Here is a 20,789-nt window from a genome sequence, read left to right on the forward strand (position 1 = left end):
GCCCTCTCACCTTAGGTTCCGCCGCTCGCACCTCCTCCCGGAGTTTTCCTCCAAGGCTTTCCCTAGTCCTGCAAGATAGAGATTTAAGATTTTCCTCAACCCGATACTGTAGGAATCGACATATCATATCAACACAATCAGAAGCAATTAGTTTGCATTTCAAGATATATAAAAACAGCGCAAAAGGCCGAAATCGGTTTGGCTCAGTGGATAGAGCGTGGGCCTGCGGACTGGAAGGTCCCAGGTTCGATTCAGGTCAGGGGCATGTACCTTGGTTGTGGGCACATCCCCGGTGGGGGGTGTGCAGGAGGCAGCTGGTCCATGTTTTTCTGTCATCATTGTTTCTAGATCTCTATTCCTTTCCCTTCCTCTCTGTAAAAAATCAATAAAATGTATTTTTTTAATTAAAAAAAAAAAAAAAAACCTGCAAAAGAAGAGTGCCAATGGCCCAGCCAGTTTGGCTCAGTGGATAGAGCATCGGCCCACAGACTTCAGTCCCCAGTTCGATGCCGGTCAAAGGGCACGAACCTCATACCTCGGTTGCAGGCTCCATCCCCAGCCCCTGTCCGGCTGCAGTGCGTGGGGGAGGCAACCAATAGATGTGTCTCTAACATGGATGTTTCTCTCTGTCTCTCCCCCTCCCTTCCATGTTCTCTAAAAATCAGTGAGGAAAAACAATATCCTCATGTGAGGATTAACAGGAATTATTTATATGTAATCTAATAAATGGAATTTAAATAAGAAAAAGAAGAACACCTAACAGTAGGAACAGAGAACAGATGGGGGAGGGGAGGGGCAGGAGGTGGGTGTAGGTGATCAGAAAGTACATACTTAAGCATTATAAGATTAAAAAGTTCTGGGGATGGCCGAGATTGGTTTGGTTCAGTGGATAGAGTGTCGGCTTGGGGACTGAAAGGTCCCAGGTTCGATTCCGGTCAAGGGCATGTACCTTGGTTGCGGGCATATCCCCAGTAGCGGGTGTGCAAGAGGCAGCTGATCGATGACTCTCTCTCATCGGTGTTTCTAACTCTCTATCTCTCTCCCTTCCTCTCTGTAAAAAATCAATAAAATATATATTTAAAAAAAAAAAAGATTAAAAAGTTCTGGGGATGGCCGAGATCGGTTTGGTTCAGTGGATAGAGCGTCGGCTTGGGGACTGAAAGGTCCCAGGTTCAATTCCGGTCAAGGGCATGTACCTTGGTTGTGGGCACATCCCCAGTAGGGGGTGTGCAAGAGGCAGCTGATCGATGACTCTCTCTCATCGATGTTTCTAACTATCTCTCTCCCTTCCTCTCTGTACAAAATCAATAAAATATATTTTTTAAAAAAAAAAAATTCTGGGGATGTAATTATAGCATAGTAGCAGGCGTCTTCAAACTACGGCCCGTGGGCCACATGCGGCCCTCAGAGGAGTCTGATCCGGCCCGCCAGGTTTTTTGGGCAATGAGCGCAGCCGAGGTGTTACAGTAGGAATTAGTAGTTCATATAGTCCGGCCCTCCAGCTCTCTGAGGGACCGTGATCTGGCCCACACTTTAAAAAGTTTGAGGACCCCTGGATAGATGATAGTATTGTACTGCATATGTGAAAGTTGCTAAGGGAGAAAAGAAAAAAAGGAAGTTCCTAAGGGAATACATCTTAAAAATTCTCATTGCAAAGAAAAATTGTAACTATATGAGGTGATGATGTTAACTAGATTTACTGTGGAAATAATTTTGCAATATATACATATATCAAATAATTACGTTGGATGCCTTAAACTAATAATATTGTATGTTAGTTGCATCTCAATAAAATGGTGGGGAAGTATTGCCTCATTTAATCCTCAAAGGAAGGGTGAGACTCTAAGTTGTGGTGGATGGTTTGGTGTTTTTAATATATTAAGCTATATTTGGCTTCCAGTAATTCTTCTCAACCAACTCTTACAAGATTTTAGGAAGGAGCAATGGTGGGTTTTTAAATTTTATTTTAAATTCTTTTTCTACTTGTTCCCTCCCTTCTACATATTCAGATCCTATTTTTTCTTTGAAAAGCCAACTAAAATGAAAACATCTACATGTTCATCCACATAAATTACATTGTGGTCCTCAACATGGAGATTATTTGCTATGTTTAGTAAGTGACTTTGCTGACAAATTATTTTAACAATGCTTTGACTTATAAATACAGGAAAAAATAGTTATTTTAACCTCACACATTGTATAGATATTCCAATTAAGCAAAATGTTGAAAACCAAATAGAAAAGACTCTCTTGAAGAAAACAGGAGAAACAACTGTTAGTTACACTTTGGTGAAGGGACCACAGATTGGTACAATCACTTGGAAAGCAGTTTGACAGTATCTAGAAAATAGGCACTTTGTAACCTAGCAGTTTTATAATAGCCAAAAACTAGAAATAGCACCGATACTCATTAACAACAGAATGGATAACCATATTCACACATCGAAAAAAGGTTGAATCCTTTTCTTTTAATCTTCACCCAAGAATATTTTTCCATTGATTTCTGGAGTGCAAAAGGGAGGGAAAGAGAGAAATATCGATGTGATCCATGGGTTGCCTCCTGGAGAAGCCCTGACCAAGGCCTGGGCTGGGTACAGGCCCTTGACCAAAATTGAACCCAGGACCCTTCGGTCCGCAGGCCAATGCTCTATCCACTGAGCCAAACCAGCTAGGGCAAACTGGTTGAATCTTAAAAAAATAAATAGATTGAAAGAAGACATTGGCTGATGTGCTCAATGGTTAGAGTGAGGGGGGTCATGGTTTTGACTCCTATGAGGCAAGCAATCCATGTGTTTCTCTAACATCAATGTTTATCTCTTTCTTTCCCTCCCCTCCACTCTCTAAAAAAATCAATGGGGAGTGCTCGCTTTGGCAGCACATATACTAAAATTAGAACGATACAGAGATTAGCATGGCCCCTCCATAAGGATGACATGCAAATTTGTGAAACATTCTATGTTTAAATAATAAATCAATGGGGGAAAATCCTCTGATTGAGGATTAATGAAAGAAGACAGAAGAATATATAATGTATGATTTTATTTACATAAGAGTTCAGAAGCAAGCAAAATAAACCATAGCATGTAGGGAGGCATACTTAAAAGGACTAAACAAGAAATATTTATGGTAACAAGCATATCAGTAATTAGTTTTAGAGGAAAAGGGTTGTAATATGGGAGGGGAATGACAGGGCTTCTAAAGACATTTATAATGTCTTGATTAGATGAGTGTTTGCTTTATGAATTGTTAATGTACTTAATGTTTTATGTACCTTTCTTTATATGCTATGATTCTGGTGAAAACATTAAAAAAGAGAAAAACTAAAGGCTCTTTTATTGCTCTTTATTTAAAAACATAACCAGATGTATCATGGTAGTAGTTTATAGTCTCTGGTTGTCATTTAGTCTCAAAATAAACATAGGGAACATGTGATTAGCAACAGTTGTGTTTTTTTAAGGTGTTATATTTTATTTTTCTTATCTATGTTATTTAAATATTCAATTTTAGGTATCACTGCTATTGATCCAAAACAATGAGAAAGAAAATAAAATAAAAGAGTTAACATTGCTGCTGGAGGAATCCAGAGAAAAAGTGAATCAATTAGAAGAAAAAATAAGTAAGAATTTATGTAATAAAATATAACAATGTGTCTTATGTATTCCTCTTAGTTATGCTTTAATTTTTGGCTTTCATTACAGTTTTGCTGTAATGCTTTCTAGTACTGTAATTCTAGGCCTGAGTGAACCTGGACAAGGAGAGCATAATAGAGTCTCTTAAAGTGCTTTTTCAAAGTACATACACTCCTCTTTTTGTTTCATACTCTTATTTAGTTTCAAAAAAGTACTTTATGAAAACAGGGATCTGTATCTTTTTGTTCACTGATGAATTCCAATAACAATTAATTATTTTAATGTTCTTTATATTTCATCCTGAATTGTTATCCCTTTATAGGGAATGATTTGTTGGATGATATACCTCCTGCATTATACCAGTTTTAATTTTATATGTCATTTATAGAAGTTTTATTTAGTTTATGGGCATCTTCCTTACTTCTATTCATTTTTAAAGATTGATAGATATAATATTTATTTTTAAAAAGCCCATAGTCAGACGGAGCAGCTGGTTGTGGAACAAACCAGAGCAACAGAGGCCAGGCCCGGAGCAGCCTGGCCCAAAACAGCTCGCTCCTCACCTGCCCCTGCCCCACGGCTGCCTCTCAGACATGGCTGGAAACTTTTGCGGGAACTTGAGAGTCTGCTGAATCAAGTGATGAAGGCTTAGATCTGGATGTGTTGAGTTAGTATAGTCCTGGGGTGTTGATCTGTGAGTGCCTTGGGTGGGGCCTGGATGAGGCTGGTTGTCCTATTAGGAAATGTCTTTTGTGTGAAGTGTATCATTTGGCATGTGGAGGTATTATTGATATGAGAAAATGCTAAGTAACAGATTTGCTATCTGAAAAGGGATTTACTATCGGGGAAAGGGAGGGAGGAAGAGACTGAACATAAACTGTGCACCAATGGATGAGGATGAGGGGGCAGAGGGTGGGGTGGGAACCTGGTGGAGGGGGGAAGAAACGAGGAACCTGTGTAATAATATGAACAATAAAGATTGATTTAAAAAAAAAAAAAAAAAAAAAGATTTTAAAAAATAAAAAAATAAATAAAAAAAAAAAATAAATAAAAATAAAAATAAAAAGCCCATAGTCAGTAATCAGAACATCTGAAATCTTTTTAGGTCCAAGTCTGGCTTTTGTTTATTCTGATCCGATGAGCAACAGTTTAATGTAGCCATAACATTTACAGGATTTTCAAATGGGTACAATATAAAATCTGCCATAAAAATGATACATGATGCAAGATAGAATCCATTTTAATACTAGTACAATGGCAATAGCAGCTTTACAAATATTTATAGAATTTCTATAACACGTTTTTATAAACCTTTATACCACAAGAATGATTATATAATTTAAAATTGATATAGTACACAGTGGTTTATTAATATTAGAAACATTATGAGTGCCTAATAAAATATTTTGTACAAATGCTCAACTACTTTATTCTCAGTGATCATTTCCTTTATTCACACACTAGCCCGGCCTGCACCCTCTCCACTGGCTCCTAACCACTCATCTACCTGCCTGGCTAATGCCCCCAACTGCCCTCCCCTGCTGGCCTCATCACCCTTAACCTTCTCGCCTGATCTTGCCCCTAACACCCTGCTTGCCTGATCTCGCCCCTAACTGCTCTCCTGTGCCAGCCTGATCTCACCCCTAACTGCCTCTGCCTCGGCCCCCACCACCATGGCTTTGTCTGGAAGTAAGTCAAGATGACTGGAAGAAAGACATTTAACCTGGTCTAATTAGCATATTAACCTTTTATTAATATAGATAATATAAATGTAGCTAGCAGGTTAAAAAAATTTACTGGAAGCACCTATGTTTCTTAACTAAATATCTGTTGAATTTTTATCTATAAATGTGCTGTAAACATAAATGTGGAGGTCATAAAAAACAAAACAGTATCCCCAGGTCTGCTTTCCAGTCTGGTGACTTTTATAACACTATTTGGCACTTCACAGCAATATTTACCTATGGAAATACAAGCATTTCTGGAAAATGCTAAAATATCTTTTAAGCCTATGCTAACCAGGGGATATTTCAAGGATATCATCTATGTAGCTAAAACCCCTGGGTCCCTATCCATGAAGAACTCTCTCCTCCTGTGTGGAACTGCAGGGGGAGGTTACAGCATCAAAGATAGTCCTGCATGTTCCCTCACACTCACACTAATCCAGTTAGGTGTACATTATTATTTATACTGAATCAACAGGCTATTGAGGACAAGATATCAGGTCTTATGTGAATGTGCTATGGACCTCAAAGAATCCTTCTTAGGGCACTGTGGACAATACAAGGTTCAGCCTGAAGTCTTCATGAAATTTATATTTAGCTGTATGAATGTGGACAGCAGACATCAAAATAATGAATATCTCAGACTTCAGTGAGCCAGATATAACTCCCTACCTAAGATGCTAGAAATGATACATTCTAATTTTTAAGATCACATTGGACCTTTTGCTTCCAAACCTTTTGGAAAATAGGTGGGTTTGGATCTTGGATGCTCTTACCTCTTAACTGTTTATAATGAACATAAATAAAATCTAGAGGGTCTTTCTTATTGATCAAGTGTGCAGCACTTAGTGAATGCATGTGCTTTAAAAGCTGAAATACTTTTCAATAACCTGAAAATACCCAAGATGAATGGGAAGTATTGATAGATTATTGTCTTAAGGTCATTAAGTGTACCTACAGAGTACAAATTAGTTATCTAGTTAAATTTGAAAAACTTCTCCAACCTAAATTGGGTAATTCCAGGATTAACATCACTTTGGAGATTGTATTTTCCATTCTGTTTTCTTATTACCATGCAAACTATAAAATATCCAAATACCCACTTCACTAGTATACTACAGTAAATATGGGCTCCATAATACTGTAATTCTTTAAATGGAATTATAAATTAGAATACTTATTTATACATACTACATTTTTAAAAACGGAGTGGGTTGATTTTATGGATATTTTATGGATGAATACATGGAGTCAGGCAGAGTTGGCATCAGTTTTGTTCATCAAAGTTGCTTGTAGAAAGTGGCAGAGTTTGAGTTGGGCTTCTAGGGTGAGCCAGCTATGAAAAAAAAAAAAAAAAAAGTAAAGTCTCAATTATAATGTGAATTATGCTCCTTTAGCTAACACAATTCTCCTTCTTCCTTACTAACAGAACCCAGATTTTGTGCAAGGAAGCAATGCATCCAGATTCTAAAATCCAATTTTCCGCCGAGACCAGTTTGGCTCAATGGATAGAGCATGGACTTGGAGACTGAAGAGTTCCAGGTTCAATTCCGGTCGAGGGCATGTACCTTGGTTGCGGGCATATCCCCAGTAGGGGATGTGCAAGAGGCAGCTGATCGATGACTCTCTCTCATCGATGTTTCTAACTCTCTATCTCTCTCCCTTCCTCTCTGTACAAAATCAATAAAATATATTTTAAAAAATAATAATAAAATAAAATAAAATAAAATCCAATTTTCCCAGCTTCTCTGATATAATTAGAAGGTCCAGGATAGCAACTGTTAAAAGAGATTAGGGATATCTTAGCTAGCACACCCTCTTGTCCTTTGCACATCTTATCTTGTTTAGAACGTAGATATGAGTCTTTAGGAAGTACAGTCATTCTGCACCTTAATCAAAGCCCCACCTTAAGGATGGAAAAGCAATGATGACATGGTGAAGCTGCTGTACCAGTTACTGACTGCCTGCTTCTCAAGGGAATACGTAGGTAAGAAAAAAAAGCCCTTGGTTATGACACTGTATAGTCAGATTTCTGTTACCTGCAACCACATGCAAGACCTAACGAATGCAGTTGCTTTAAAGTTAAAGGAAGGAAGCGTAAGGGCTGGGTGGGAAAAGTCGTTCTATCCTCAACAACATTGCTAGACATTCTCCTACCAAGTGACTTTTGAGGAGCACAATATAGGGCATAGGGCCTATCTGTGATTTTTTATGTTGTTGCTAAATATGTGGATATATCATTTATTATATTTTTTCTTGTTTCTACATTACCCAGTCCACTGGGACAAAACGGATCCTAGAACTGAAGAAGGAAAGGAAGAGGCTTAGTCCTTCTGTGAGGCCTCTGCCCTCTGCTATCATTTCTAGCATCTTAAGTAGGCAGTTATATCTGGCTCACTGATATCACAATCTGTGTTATCACCAAGGAAGGTAATCCAGAGGCAGAGCCCTAGTGGATGCTCCAAAAGGAGGAAAGAGAAATCTGGCCACACATCCAAAGAAGACCATACAGTCCCAGGAGGATCAAGCTGTCCTGCAAAAGGCAGTTTCTCAATGAGGAGAGTGTTGGGGAGGAGTGGCCAGCAGTGAAGTCTATGGTGTAGCTTTGCTGCCAGAGGGACACAGTAATGTAAGCTTCATAGCCAACGAGGCCAGCAGCCCTGTGTCCCCGCACTCTAGCGGGGGTGGCAGAAGGATGGCTGTTCCATACAGATCTGATCAGGGAGAAGATAGGGACAAACATGGTTTGGAAAAAAATCACACCGGGTGAACTGATGTACGGGATTTTGGTGAGTGGGCATACAGGAAGATGACAAAGAAAACAGCTGCCAAGACCTTTCCTATCGACTCTGCATGAGCTGACTCCTAGCGACATTTCCATCCCTGTCTGTCACCACTGTAAGCTTGCTCTCTCTGCAGCCATTCTGGCCACTTTTCAGTTCCTCTGATAGACTATGATTCCTCGCACTGCGAGACCTTCTCTCATGTTGTTCTTTTTGTTTGGAACTTTTTCTTCCATGACATCCATGGGAGGCCCACCCCCATACTACATACCTAGCAAATGTCCATTCATCCTTCCAGTCTCACCTCATCACTTTCTAAGAGAATCCTTCTGAAATCATGGGTTCTATAGAACCCTATTCCTTTCCTTCACAGCACTTATTTTAGTGCACAGTTATCCATATATGTGATTATTTTATCAACATCTATTTTCCCCACTAGACTGAAAGTTCCAAAGCTGTAGATCTGTGTCTGTTTTGCTTATCACTATACCCCTGGTACTCCAGCACAGTGCCTGGCATATGAGAAGTGTTTAATAAATACTTAATAAAAAAATTTAAAAAACCAGACAGTCATTGGTGAAGTGAAGATGATAATCTTTACTATCTCATAGAATTTTATGAAGCCTAAATATGTGAGTGCTTTGTAAAGCATAAAGTATCATTTAAAGATTATTATTAAGAAAACTGCATTAGATTAAGATTCTAAACAAATGATTTTGAAGAAAAGGAACCAAAAAACTTTTTTTTTTCTAAAGGCTTACCTGAAACTTTCTCCTTAAGGCTCGTGTCATTACTGGGGTCAGTCCAGTTCCTGTTTCCATATTTTCTTTATTGGTAAGAGGGGTCCCACCTGGGCTCCTGCAAAGGTAATAAAACTATTAGAAACTGTATTTTATGCCAATTATCATGTAGATTTGGAAAACATAAAGATAAGACAGTGTATTACCTCTCTACATCGACTTTTCTAAGTAGTTTCCGCAGGTCTATCTGACTTTTACCAGGATTACTGATAAAATAAAGACATCAAAATTAGAGCTTATTAGATTTTATCATTTTTCCAAAAGCAAAGCAGTCATTTTTATAGATAACATCCTAGAAATAGTAAAAAATAGCAGTAGGCATTATTGATAGCAGATTAAGATGAAATAATAATTCTTCAGAGCAATACTTCTTGACTTAGTAATTACATATATACAAATCCATCTTAGGGAAAACTTAGCTATGCACACAGATGATGGATAAGGATGTTCATTGAAATATAAAATCATAAACAACCTAAATGTCTCAAAACAGGATTTTATCTATGAAATTTATATATAATAAACAGTATGTATTTAAGAAGCCAAAATGATGCTTTAATTTTTAATAAGATGGGAGAAGCTTATGACACACTGAATTGAAAAAGTCATAACTTATATACAATATGATTATACATAGGTATGCACACATACATTGTTTCCTTGATTGTAAGACATACTAGTTTTCATATTTTATTATTTTTGAAATTGAAATGCTTTAAACTTTATTTTATTGAGGTATACAAGTTACTAAAATTCTAGATAGTAATTTTTTCCCCTAAAATTTGTTATCAAATCAATAGTATCCTATATAATAATATGCAAATTGACCCTAATGATGGAATGACCAGAATGACCGGTCGCTATGATGCACACTGACCACCAGGGGACAGATGCTTCCACAGGGGGAAGTGATGGAGGGAGGCTTTCCCACTTCCGTGGCATCACTAAGAATGTCCAACTAGTGGCTTACACCCATACCCCTAGGGGAGCAGGCCTAAGCCATCAGCTGGACATCCCCTGAGGGGTCCAGGACTATGAGAGAGCTGAGGAACACTTCCCCCTGCTCCCGAGTGCATGAATTTTTGTGCACCGGGCCTCTAGTATTTTATAATAAATAACAGATTATATGCCTAGAAAAAGATTAGAATGATAAATAATAGTACTTTAACAGTAGGAATATTTAATGATATATTTAGTTGAATGATTTTTGTTTTCTTCTTTAAATTTTTTTGTAGATACAATTTTTCCCCACAATGCACATGTATAATTTTTAAAGTTAGAAAAAAGCAACAAAAAAAAACCCAAAAAACATTCTTTTAAGAAGTGGTAGAGGATAACATGGTGCAATTTCTTACATTAAGACATTTGTAACTCGAGTTGATAACGCTTTGGAGTTGGGCTTCAGGGTAAGACGCTGCAGGTCAGAGACAGTAACTAGTGGATTCTGTATCTCTGATGATGGAACAAGCTTTAATAGTAAAATGAGACCATTATAAAAAAAAACACATTAAAAATATTTAAAATGTAAACATGCTATATAAGTTGAATATTTGAGTGCTGGTTATGCATAAGATATAGCCACTACTCCACTCAATTTTTACTCTAAAGCTTCAAAGTATGTCTTTACCTCTTCAAACTAATGATTGGCACATAAAACTGCTAATTAAATAATTCTGGAATCTATGTATTTTGTTGCAGAGAGCCACAACTATTTAAATAAGACATCAAATACTTATCTTGGGATAGCTTCTACGCAAGACTTATATGTTTTTTCCATAAAGGGACAATCAGGCTAATAGCTTAAAGACTATGTATGATCAATGATATCTTACCTTTTTCCTTTCATCAAAACTCTGAGTTTTCTTTAATTTCACATTCATTAGATCTTTAACTGTTATCTGCATGGGTCCATCTTTTTTCAATGGTCCAGGCTTAAAATGCATGGAAAATTAGAATTCAATTTGGAACCATGATATTTAGTCAAATGCAAATCATAATATAGTTTTTAAAGACCTAGAGTTAAAAGTTATCTCTTATTTATCCTAGGAACCTATCAGATTCTTGTCACTTAATAAAGAATGATCCTGTTTTCAGTACCCAAAGATACTAAGGCTATTCATGAAATGTTACAACTTTGATAATTAGAGATGAGCTAGTTCCTGAAATTATGCATCTTCCTCAGTAGTCATTACAATAAGACATGAGTTAAAGTAGCTCCTCAAGTCAAAATGACATTTACCTCAACTACGTAAAAAGATGGTCCAGTTCCCATACAGCAAAAATGTACAATCAGAGAGATATACATTAGGGCAAATATAGCTGGTAGGCTCTGGATTTAACTCAGCCAGTATAAACCAAATGTATCCATAGTGAAAATTCAGCAGATTTTAAAACAGGATCATGGCTATCTTAGTGATTTACAAATATTCCAGTCCCCTTGACAGGAGAATAAACATAATGGAGACTGGTTCTCTAGCCTAATGGATCCACCAACTCTTTTTATTCAGAGTTTCTCACTAAGCTATTTTCTGTTCTTAATTTGGTTTCTCATGGAGGTTTTCCTCTTGGTAAAAAGATATGCTGACATTTTTCAAGGGAAACTTACTGGTTTAGTTGGAGAACAAAATAAAATATATGCTGAGAAACCAACAGAAATCTACTCCACTAAATTATATTCACTTATCCTTAAACAAAATAACTTTTATTTCTATATCTAGCTTTTGTGAGTTCCCAGGGGACAGATTTTTTATAAACACAATAATTGACATAATTAAATATGGAATCAGAATATGGCTTTCCTGTCAAAATCCTTAGCCCAGCCTTAAAATGACACCTGTCTTTACTCCTCCATTACATACTGATCAAAACACACTGTTAGTAGATTGCTTTTACCTGAAGTGCTTTGGTGAGATTGGATTTTCTGAGCAGCAAAGGTATTGTGGGTGGTGGAGGGGGAGGCAGAGGTGGAGGTGGAGGTGGAGGGGGTGGAGGTGGGGGTGCAGGAGGAAGATGGCCTGCTGGTGTGGCAGGAAGTACAGCTCCGGATACTCCAGGGGTGGTTAGAGCACAGGCTGGCACTGTTGGAAGTTTACCATTCATGTAACAGGGATGACCACAACTTGGACAGGAAGAATTTTCTGTTACAGTCTGAAAGAGGACATTATATTTGGCAAAGAAATAATAGATTAATTTGGTTCTTACAGCGAAAATCATTCACGTAAAAAGTACTATATAGAATACTTTCTCAGTACATCATGTTTTCTCATTTATCACATGTTCATTCATTCATTCATTCATTCAGTTATTCAGTTAAATCTATTATGTATCTTAGTAGATTATATGCCTAGAAAAAAGATTAGAATTATAAATAATAGTACGTTAACAGGAGCAATCTTCAATGATATATTTAAATTTAATTCAGACATTTGTTTTATGTATGCGATATGCCAGGCATTATATCTTTATGCATAATTTCAAGAACTAGCTCATCTCTAATTATCAAAGTTGTACCATTTCATGAATAGCCTTAGTATCTTTGAGTACTGAAAACAGATCATTCTTTATTAAGTGACAATTCACTTGTCGAAATGCAAAACCTTTGTTTTTGACTATGAAGTTCCATTGAATGTAGTCTACCCAGGTAACACAGGATCTCCATATCTCAAAATCCTTAATTTTATCTGCAAAGACACCTTTTCCCAAATAAGCTAAACTTTATAGGTAATATTTATAGGGATATTTATAAGGAAATATCTGTAGGGATTAGGATTTAGACATATCTTTTGGGGGGCTGTCACTCAGCCCACTAAAGAAGGCATCATCCCCACTTTGGAGATGATGAAACTGAGGCCGAGAGGAGTGAGGTGATTTGTCTTCCCTCATCTGGCTAGTTCATCTTGAGGTACAAATTCTGGGAGAAGGAATAAAACCTCAGAGGTTTCTCTCTAAACCAGTGAGTGCAATGTTTGTTCTTTGAGTTTTGGACATTGAGAATAGAGTTCTTGCTCAGGAGATTGGAGGGGGTGGATGTTTACAGTTTTGGGGTTTGTTTGTTTGTTTGTTTGTTTGTTTTTCTGCCTTTATTAGTCAAGGAAATAAAAACACCCTGAGTATTTCAGAGGTGGGGAATGTAATGTAGGCAGTTGGTCCCCCTGTTGCTGGAAGAGATGAGAAGCACTCAGGGGACAGTGAGGCAGCCCAGAACTTTTCAACAGCAGCAAGCTATGAATATCCTGCGAATGGAGGGACAAAGGAAAGAGCAGAAGCAGCAGATCTCTGGAGCTTGGTTAACCCAGAGAATCAAGAAATGTGGTAGGCTTACCTTGTGGGAGCTGGAATTTGAGAAACAACTACAGCTATTGTGGAGAAATGGCCCAACACTGACAATGATAGGGGAAAAAACCCTATCTTCTCCTTCACTCTAGTCTCCCATTGTGCCTACTATTAGTCCAGCACAACCAGGAACCAGGTGACACAGAGCTTGGGGAAAGTAACCTAAAGGGGCCAGCATCCCTGCAATAGGGAGCAGAGCAGTCATTCCTTTCCTAATAAAAGCCCATTGAGATTCTTATGGGAGACAACCCCTTCCCTCCTTACCTAATCCCAAATTTGTGTGAATTTTTAAAAATGTGTGGGGTTTTTTTTTGTTTTGTTTTTTATTGATTTCACAGAGGAAGGGAGAGGGAGAGACAGATAGAAACATGAATGATGGTAGAGAACCACTAATCACCTGCCTCTTGCACACCCCTTATTGGGGATGAGCTTGCAACCTGGGCCTGTGCCCTTGACTGCAATCAATCCTGGGACCCTTTAATCACAGGCTGATGCTCTATCCACTGAGCCAAACCAGATAGGGCCCCAGATTTGTTTTTTATTTGATAACTAAAGGCTGGTGCAAGAAAATTCATGCACTCAGGGTAGTCTCTCAGCCTGGCCTGCACCCTTTTACAGTCTGAGAGCCCTCAGGGGATGTCCCACTGACAGCTTAGGCCTGCTCCTCTGTAGGAGGTGACCAGCAGGCTAATTGGGAGATGCACCAGCCAGCGAGTGGCTGGCCCTGCTCCCCTATTGCCCCTCTGCCATCGACCCCTGATCACTGCCCACTCCCTTTGCCTGCTGGCACCGGCTTTGGCTGGCCTGGTGCTGCCCACTTGATGGCTCCGCCCCCCCGCTGACTGGATTGCTCCTTCGTTATGACAGTTTGCATATTAGCCTTTTATTATATAGGATACTAACCTTCAGGGCTTCTTTGAGCTTGCATAGTTCACTTTCCAAAACACAAAACTGTTGTTTTAAACTATGAAGTTCTTGGTGGCAGAAACGGGAAGGAAAGATGATGTTTTTCAATACTTCTAAACTCTAAAATTAAAAAATACACAATCCCGACTCTGATGAGCAATAAGATAAGGATAAGAAAAGAGGACAAGAAAATGGTCTTGTTTTACAGAAACAAAGACAGATATGATCCCATAATTTCATCTTATCTGAGCTTAGCCTGAATGCTGTGCTGACCTGAGTGCACACACATAGCAGATGTGTAGTGCTGAAAACAGGTATATCACACCCATACCTGGACTATGCAGTTCTGGCACCAGTGGTATATAAACCATCCTCTACTTGTCCAAAGTTTCACTGCATCTTTGATATTGGGAAATTTGAAATTCCAGGATGGTTTTAGCCAGCTTCTGCTAAGAGGTGTGTTTGCTGAAGAAATCACCACTCTGTGGGAAAAAACAAAACCAAATAAAGCAAAACCTCCTGAGTTGGAATAATAGCCTCTAATTAAACAACAAGCTAGTTTTATAGTGTAAGTCAGGAACAGACACTATCTAAAGTCAAATTTTTCAGTAAATTCTAGAATTCTGGGATTCACTTATGCAACAAATATTTGTTGAGTAAATAAATAATGAATAAAATAAATTAAATAATAAATAAGAATCAGGGATTTAGTAATAAATCAAAATAGGCAAAAACCCTACCCTCATGGAGTTTAAAGTTTAATGGAAGAAAGATAAAAATAGGTAAATAAATAACATATGTGAGTTGTTAGTGTATAAATACTAAGAGGATAAAGTGAGAAGGGGGGGATGTGAAATGTTGGCTGGAGATGAAATTTTCGATAGGGTAGCCAGAAAAAGTCTTGCTGAAAAGACCTTTTTTTTGGGGGGGGGAGCGGTAGGCGGGGATGTGAGGGGGGTAGAGAACCCTAAAGGAAATACAGAAGCTGGCAATTCAAATATCTAGAAGAAGAGCATTCAGGCAGGGGCAAGTGCAAAGGCCCTGAGGTGGAAGTCTATTGAGGCCAGGATGACTTGGGTGGAGAAAGAGAAGAGAGAACGATTACGAAATAATGTCAGTCAGATCATAAAGGCCTTGAGGTCATACTATGGACTTTAATTTTTTCTCCGAGAGAGAAAAATATTAAAAGCTTTAAGTAGAGAAGCAACAGGACACGATTTTGACAGACTTATTACAGAGGATGAAAAGGCAGAAGCAGAAAGACCAGTTAGAGGCTTTGTGAATACTGGGGAGAAATGGAAAAGAAGATGATATAATGGTAACTGCTTTTTGAGGGCCTGTTTGTTTTAAAATTTTTTCTGTAAAGAGAGCTGTAACAACAAAATGTATAAGTTGTTATTGTGACACAGTGCCCTTGGGTTCCTAGAACTTAAAGTCTCTTTCAATAACATATTTAAGCCTTGAGTCCCAGGGAATAACAGACCTAACTTTACCAAAACTTAGATTTAAATTCCAATGTTATACCTCTCTTTCCTCACTTGATTATCATATTTATGCAAGTAAATTGAGTAAGAAAAAGAGAAAATAGTTATGGTGTACCTCCAACACAATTCCTTGTGATCATTACTTCATTTGAACTCGTAGACTATAGTTAACACACAAAATTCAAGGATGCTCAGTTAAAATTCAATTTCTGAATAAGTATATTAGAAATGTTGCTTGGGACAATAAAAAAACACATTGTTTATCTGAAATTCAAATTTAACTGGGCATTCTGTATCTTCATTTGCTAAATCTATTATAGTAATTTTATCCTAAACTGATGGGATTTTTAATTTTTTCATCCGTTCCACATTATGTTTTACCTTTCTGTTGAGGGTGATGAAGGGGGAGGGGTAACTTGCTTGGACTGAAAGTGAGAGAATTCTTTCTTTTTAAATAATCTTTTTGGTTTTATTTTTCGCTTCCTTCTTTGTTGCTTGAACTTGAGCATGATTTCTGTAGAGATAAAAAATATTTTTTAAAATTTTTTCTTAAAGCCCTAGCTGGTTTGGCTTAGTGGAGAGAGTGTCGTCCTGCAGACTGAAGTGTTTGAGTCCAGCCAAAGGCATGTACCTCGGTTGCAGAATAAATCTCTGGCCCTGATCAAAGTGCATGGGGGAGGCAACCAATTGACGTCTCTCTCACATCTATGTTTCTCTCTGTCGCTCTCCCTCCCCTCCACTGTCTCTAAAAATCAATAGAAAAAAATACCCTCAGATGAAGATTAATATAAAAATATTTTTGTTCTTGAAGAATACTAAGTACATATAAAAAAATGCACATATCTTAAGTGTATTATTCAATGAATTAAACTTAAACATACTCTGTAACCACCACCTTGGTTAGAAAATAGGTCACTACAAGCAGCCCAGAAGTCCTCTAACGTAGAGAAAAATTTAAATCCATATTTAAACTATCTCTAGAGACCTTGGCTTTGGCATTACATTACTAATTTTGTTTTGCTTGTCTTGCTTTTCTTCATTAAATAAAGTGATTTTCCCTTTCTTTATAACAGAGAAAACAGCTGTCGTTGGATTATGGTATGTCACTCAAAAGAATTAACTTTCTTTGCCAGTAACATTTACTGAACATTCACTGTAATGGGCAAAGTTGGTAACAGAAGAAAGAAAATTAACCATTTACTTTTGACTGTACTTTTGTAAAGTTGGGGCCAGATTACTACTAAGGGCTAAAAAATATAAGCATATAAAAATGATTAGGGAGAAACTTGTACAAGTAATCATAGTGATACTATGTGTTCCACTGTTAAATATTTAATAGTGTAAAAACTGAATGTTTATTCAACCAGAAATGATGATGTAGGTATATTGGAAAGAAAGAAAAGTAAAAATTATTAGTTGTCTAAATGTATATAATGTCTAAAATTGAAAAAGAGAGAGAGAGAAAGAAAGAGAGAGAGAGAGAGGGAGAAACAGTATTATAAGTATGTCATTTAGATGGAGGTAAATGTCAGAAAAAATTACAAGACTGGACAGTGTTGCCTTTGGCAATGGGAGTCAGGATTATAGGTAATTCAGAGAATTGCCATTTTTCGTTTGTTCTAGCTTTGTGTTAGTGGTTGACAGTTGACCTTTGGAATATATTATTAACTTGAAAAATAAAATACCACCATTCTGAAACTGGGCCATCTCTTTTTAGCTCTTTCCTGGTGGTTGTTCCAGTACCCATGCATTCACATTGCTTATGAATCCTACAAAAGCCATTGTGGAGATTATTTTTCAATTTAAAAAAAGTGTAGGAACTAATTCATGTTTTCTCCTCTGGCTCGGTGTGTGTGTGTGTGTGTGAGAGAGAGAGAGAGAGAGAGAGAGATTGAAAGAGAGAGAGAGAGTGTCCTGGGTTCTGGGTCATTCTCACTCTAATAGTCTTCTAATTAAATACATGCAGACAATTAACACATGCGGACAACTCAGAGACTATGTCAAATCTGTCAATGTAGAAAGGTGCAATCCAAGATAATTCTTAGATTAATATTCTATTCAAAAATAATCTCAGCTCTCCCAAAAATTAAAGATAATTAATTTCCACCTCAAACAGGAAAAAGGACTCAGCAAGCTAAGGCTTGTTTTATTTTCATTGCTTTATTAAAAATACTACAGCCTTGGCCTGTGTGGCTCAGTTGGTTGAAGTGTCATCCGTACACCAAAAGGTTTAGGGCTTTATCCCCAGTCAGGCATATATGGAAGGCAACCTATCAATGTTTTTCTCTCACATCAATGTTTCCCTCTTTCTCTCTCTCTCTCATCAATAAGCATATCCTTTCTACTTTGTAGAGGATAACTTTCCTATTAAAAGAATATATAGCAATTTTCCTTGGGATTAAAAACACATATACCGTAAATGTCCGCTTTCCAAAAGAGTAATAAAAACATACAATTTTTTTTTTTTTTTTTTTGCTGGGTTAGGTGGGATTCCAATTACTAAAGCTCATTCTTCCATGATTACACAAAGTACTTTTCCTATTATTTTTTTAAATTGAAAAGTATTCTTCTTTCCTTTTTATGTGCCTTGTTTTGAGAAGATTTTAAGGCAAATTACAAAGAACCTATACCACAACATAAATTAAAAAAAAAAATAAGTGAAAAAAATACAATTGTAGAATAGAAAATATGAAGTATCTATATACTAAAATCCTAAGCGACTGTTTTGGCGGAATGACCAGAATGACCGGTCACTAATATGTGCACTGACCACCAGGGGGCAGATGTTCAATGCAGGAGCTGCCTCCTGGTGGTCACTGCACTCCCACAGGGGGAGTGCCACTCAGCCAGAAGCTGGACACACAGCTGGCGAGTGCAGTGGCAATGGGGGGGCCTCTCCCACCTCTGAGGCAGTGCTAAGGAGCATCAAGCTGAGCAGTAAGGAGCAGCAAGGTATCCCAGACTGCGAGAGGGCACAGGCCGGGCTGAGAAAACCCCCCTCCCCAGTGCAGGAATTTCATGCACCGGGACTCTAGTCTATATATAAAAGCCTAAGTGACCGAACAACTGGTCAACCAGTTGCTATGACAAGCCCTGACCACCAGAGAGCAGATGCTCAATGCAGGAACTTCCCCCTGGTGGTCAGTGCACTCCCACAACGAGAGCACTACTCAGCTGACTGACCTGTCCAGGCGGCCCACCAGCCTGGGGGCAGCCACTCACTCCCTCAGTGGTCCTGCAGGTCCAATCACCGGAGAATGGGCCAGGCACCAATGGACCGGCACCGCTGACACAATCTTGCCAGCACCGCCAGCCTCCTGTAAGTTGGCTTCGGGCACCCTTCACTTCCCATCCCTAAATGCTCAGCAAGGAAGAAATATTATAAAAGTGACCACCAGGTGGCTTCTGACAACCGGTGCAAACAGCGGGGCAGATGCGGATCCCAGGCCAGCAAGGGTGTTTCACTGACCACCTGGAGGGCTGATCATGTCCCAGTCCCTCTCCCACATCCCTTGGGACAGGCGCCAGACACAGGGCTCACCATCAGGACTGACTGGACGCAAAGCACAGAGGGGCAGGATTGAGTAGGAGTGACAGGCAGGAGCAGCAGGCAGCATTGGACTGCCAGTTTCAGCCCAGTCCCTGCAGGCCACATGGAGGGACTCCACCCGTGCATGAATTGGTGCACCGGGCCTCTAATGTTATATATAAGACACACATATATACATTCATATATAAGTCATAAATATTCCTCTAACTTATTCCGTCCCTTCTCCTTATCATCGCTTCCCTTTCTGTCCTCTAACTTCAGTTGCTTTCACCCTCTTTCCCCTGGGCTTTCCTCTATTTTTGTTTTTTTGCTATAACCTATTTTTGTCTATTCTTTTTATTTTGAAAAATTTCAAATCTTGAGAAAAATTTAAAAATAGAGCACTAAACACTCATACCTTTCACTTAGATTCACCAATTATCTGTTGGTTATCTTTCTGAATAGGTGTATTTTAAAATAATGTATTTTATGTCATATATATTCCTAAAACACATTTTTATGGAGGTTTTTTACATTTTCCCGAAAACAGCTTTCAGTCCACTAATCAATTTCCACTACCAACCAGTTCAATTGATTCCTCTTGAACATCCTCAGGGCTATCTCTGGTACTTTCATATATTTAATTTTATATTTTATGCTGTAAAGCATTGCTTTTTAAGTTCTTGGCTCTTTTTTTTTTTTTCCTTCTCTTTAGAAATTGCAGCTCCTTAAACCCTAGTCCAGCACAATATTAGGAACATAGACAGTGTACGGTACATACTTCTAAAATGGACATTCTCATTGAATGTGGGATGATAATACGACTATATGAAGGATTATAGTAATACTCCCAGTCCAGAAATTAACATTCTCGAACTTTAATGTGCATGAGAATCACTGTGTGTGTGTGTGTGTGTGGTGTGTGTGAGGAATGTCGTTAAAATGCATATTGATTCCCTAAATTTGGGTGGAGTCCAATAATCTGCATTGTGCACAAGCTCCCAAGCGATGCAGATGCCAGAGGTCCGTGGTCCACACTTTGAGTTGCAAAGATGCGAAGAACTGTGCAAAAGAAAGGCAAATACTTTCCTCCAAGACAATTTTCAGAGTGTTCATTATATAGAAATATGACTAGGGTGGCATCAGCGGGACCCCTTCTTACCCGCCTCAACCTCCTCTGCCCCTTTCCGCCTCCCCTCCGAATCCAGCCAAAGAGTCCCCACCTCCGTAAACCACTAAGAACACGAGCAGAAGCAGGCCCCGCCATGGAAGACACGAGCCCGGGTAACAAAGAAAGATATCCCTGCACTTACTCGTCTGAGAGCCGGGGGATTCGATGAAGTCCGGGCAGTGGCCTCGCCCTCGCCATGAAGAAAAATTCAAAATTAAAACCTTCACGGTGTAGGGACCAATCGCAGTCCTGGTCTCCCCGCGAATAGCTCTGCCGTTAACGTCAAGGGCACAGCCTGGCTTGTGATTGGCCGAGACCACGGCACGCGCCGGCCAATCAGAGCCGAGGCGCTTCTGGTATGAATAAGGAGAAGGCGGGCGTGAAGGGGAAGAGCCGCCGGAGAGGCAAGGGGGTGTGTCACCTCCCCTAGG

At 38.7% G+C, this 20,789-nt stretch overlaps 1 protein-coding gene and 1 non-coding gene across 5 annotated transcripts; one reads left to right on the forward strand and one right to left on the reverse strand.

The window, feature by feature from the left end:
- Positions 1-41: 41 nt before the first annotated feature.
- On the reverse strand, positions 42-20,774 carry PRR11 (proline rich 11). 4 transcript variants are annotated; one of them, XM_045582478.1, is made up of 10 exons: positions 20,501-20,639; positions 16,040-16,172; positions 14,506-14,656; positions 14,172-14,294; positions 11,829-12,083; positions 10,769-10,867; positions 10,292-10,404; positions 9,083-9,142; positions 8,898-8,994; positions 42-68 (listed from the first exon to the last, which is right to left on the reverse strand). In XM_045582478.1, the coding sequence occupies exons 2-10, from the start codon at positions 16,165-16,167 to the stop codon at positions 63-65; spliced, it is 1,032 nt and encodes a 343-aa protein (XP_045438434.1). In that variant the 5' UTR covers positions 16,168-16,172; positions 20,501-20,639; the 3' UTR covers positions 42-62. The 4 variants fall into 4 exon arrangements, with proteins under 4 accessions (XP_045438434.1, XP_036296090.1, XP_045438433.1 ...); XM_036440197.2 differs by lacking the exon at positions 42-68 and adding an exon at positions 6,177-6,689; XM_045582477.1 differs by lacking the exons at positions 42-68; positions 20,501-20,639 and adding exons at positions 6,177-6,689; positions 18,842-19,012.
- Positions 2,860-2,963, forward strand: LOC118720378. The gene has a single exon (XR_004988427.1). It is a non-coding gene; the product is annotated as a U6 spliceosomal RNA (small nuclear RNA).
- Positions 20,775-20,789: the final 15 nt, after the last annotated feature.

The sequence above is a fragment of the Pipistrellus kuhlii genome, unplaced genomic scaffold (genome assembly GCF_014108245.1).
Source record: "Pipistrellus kuhlii isolate mPipKuh1 unplaced genomic scaffold, mPipKuh1.p scaffold_m20_p_167, whole genome shotgun sequence".
In the NCBI taxonomy this organism is placed as follows: Eukaryota; Metazoa; Chordata; class Mammalia; order Chiroptera; family Vespertilionidae; genus Pipistrellus; species Pipistrellus kuhlii.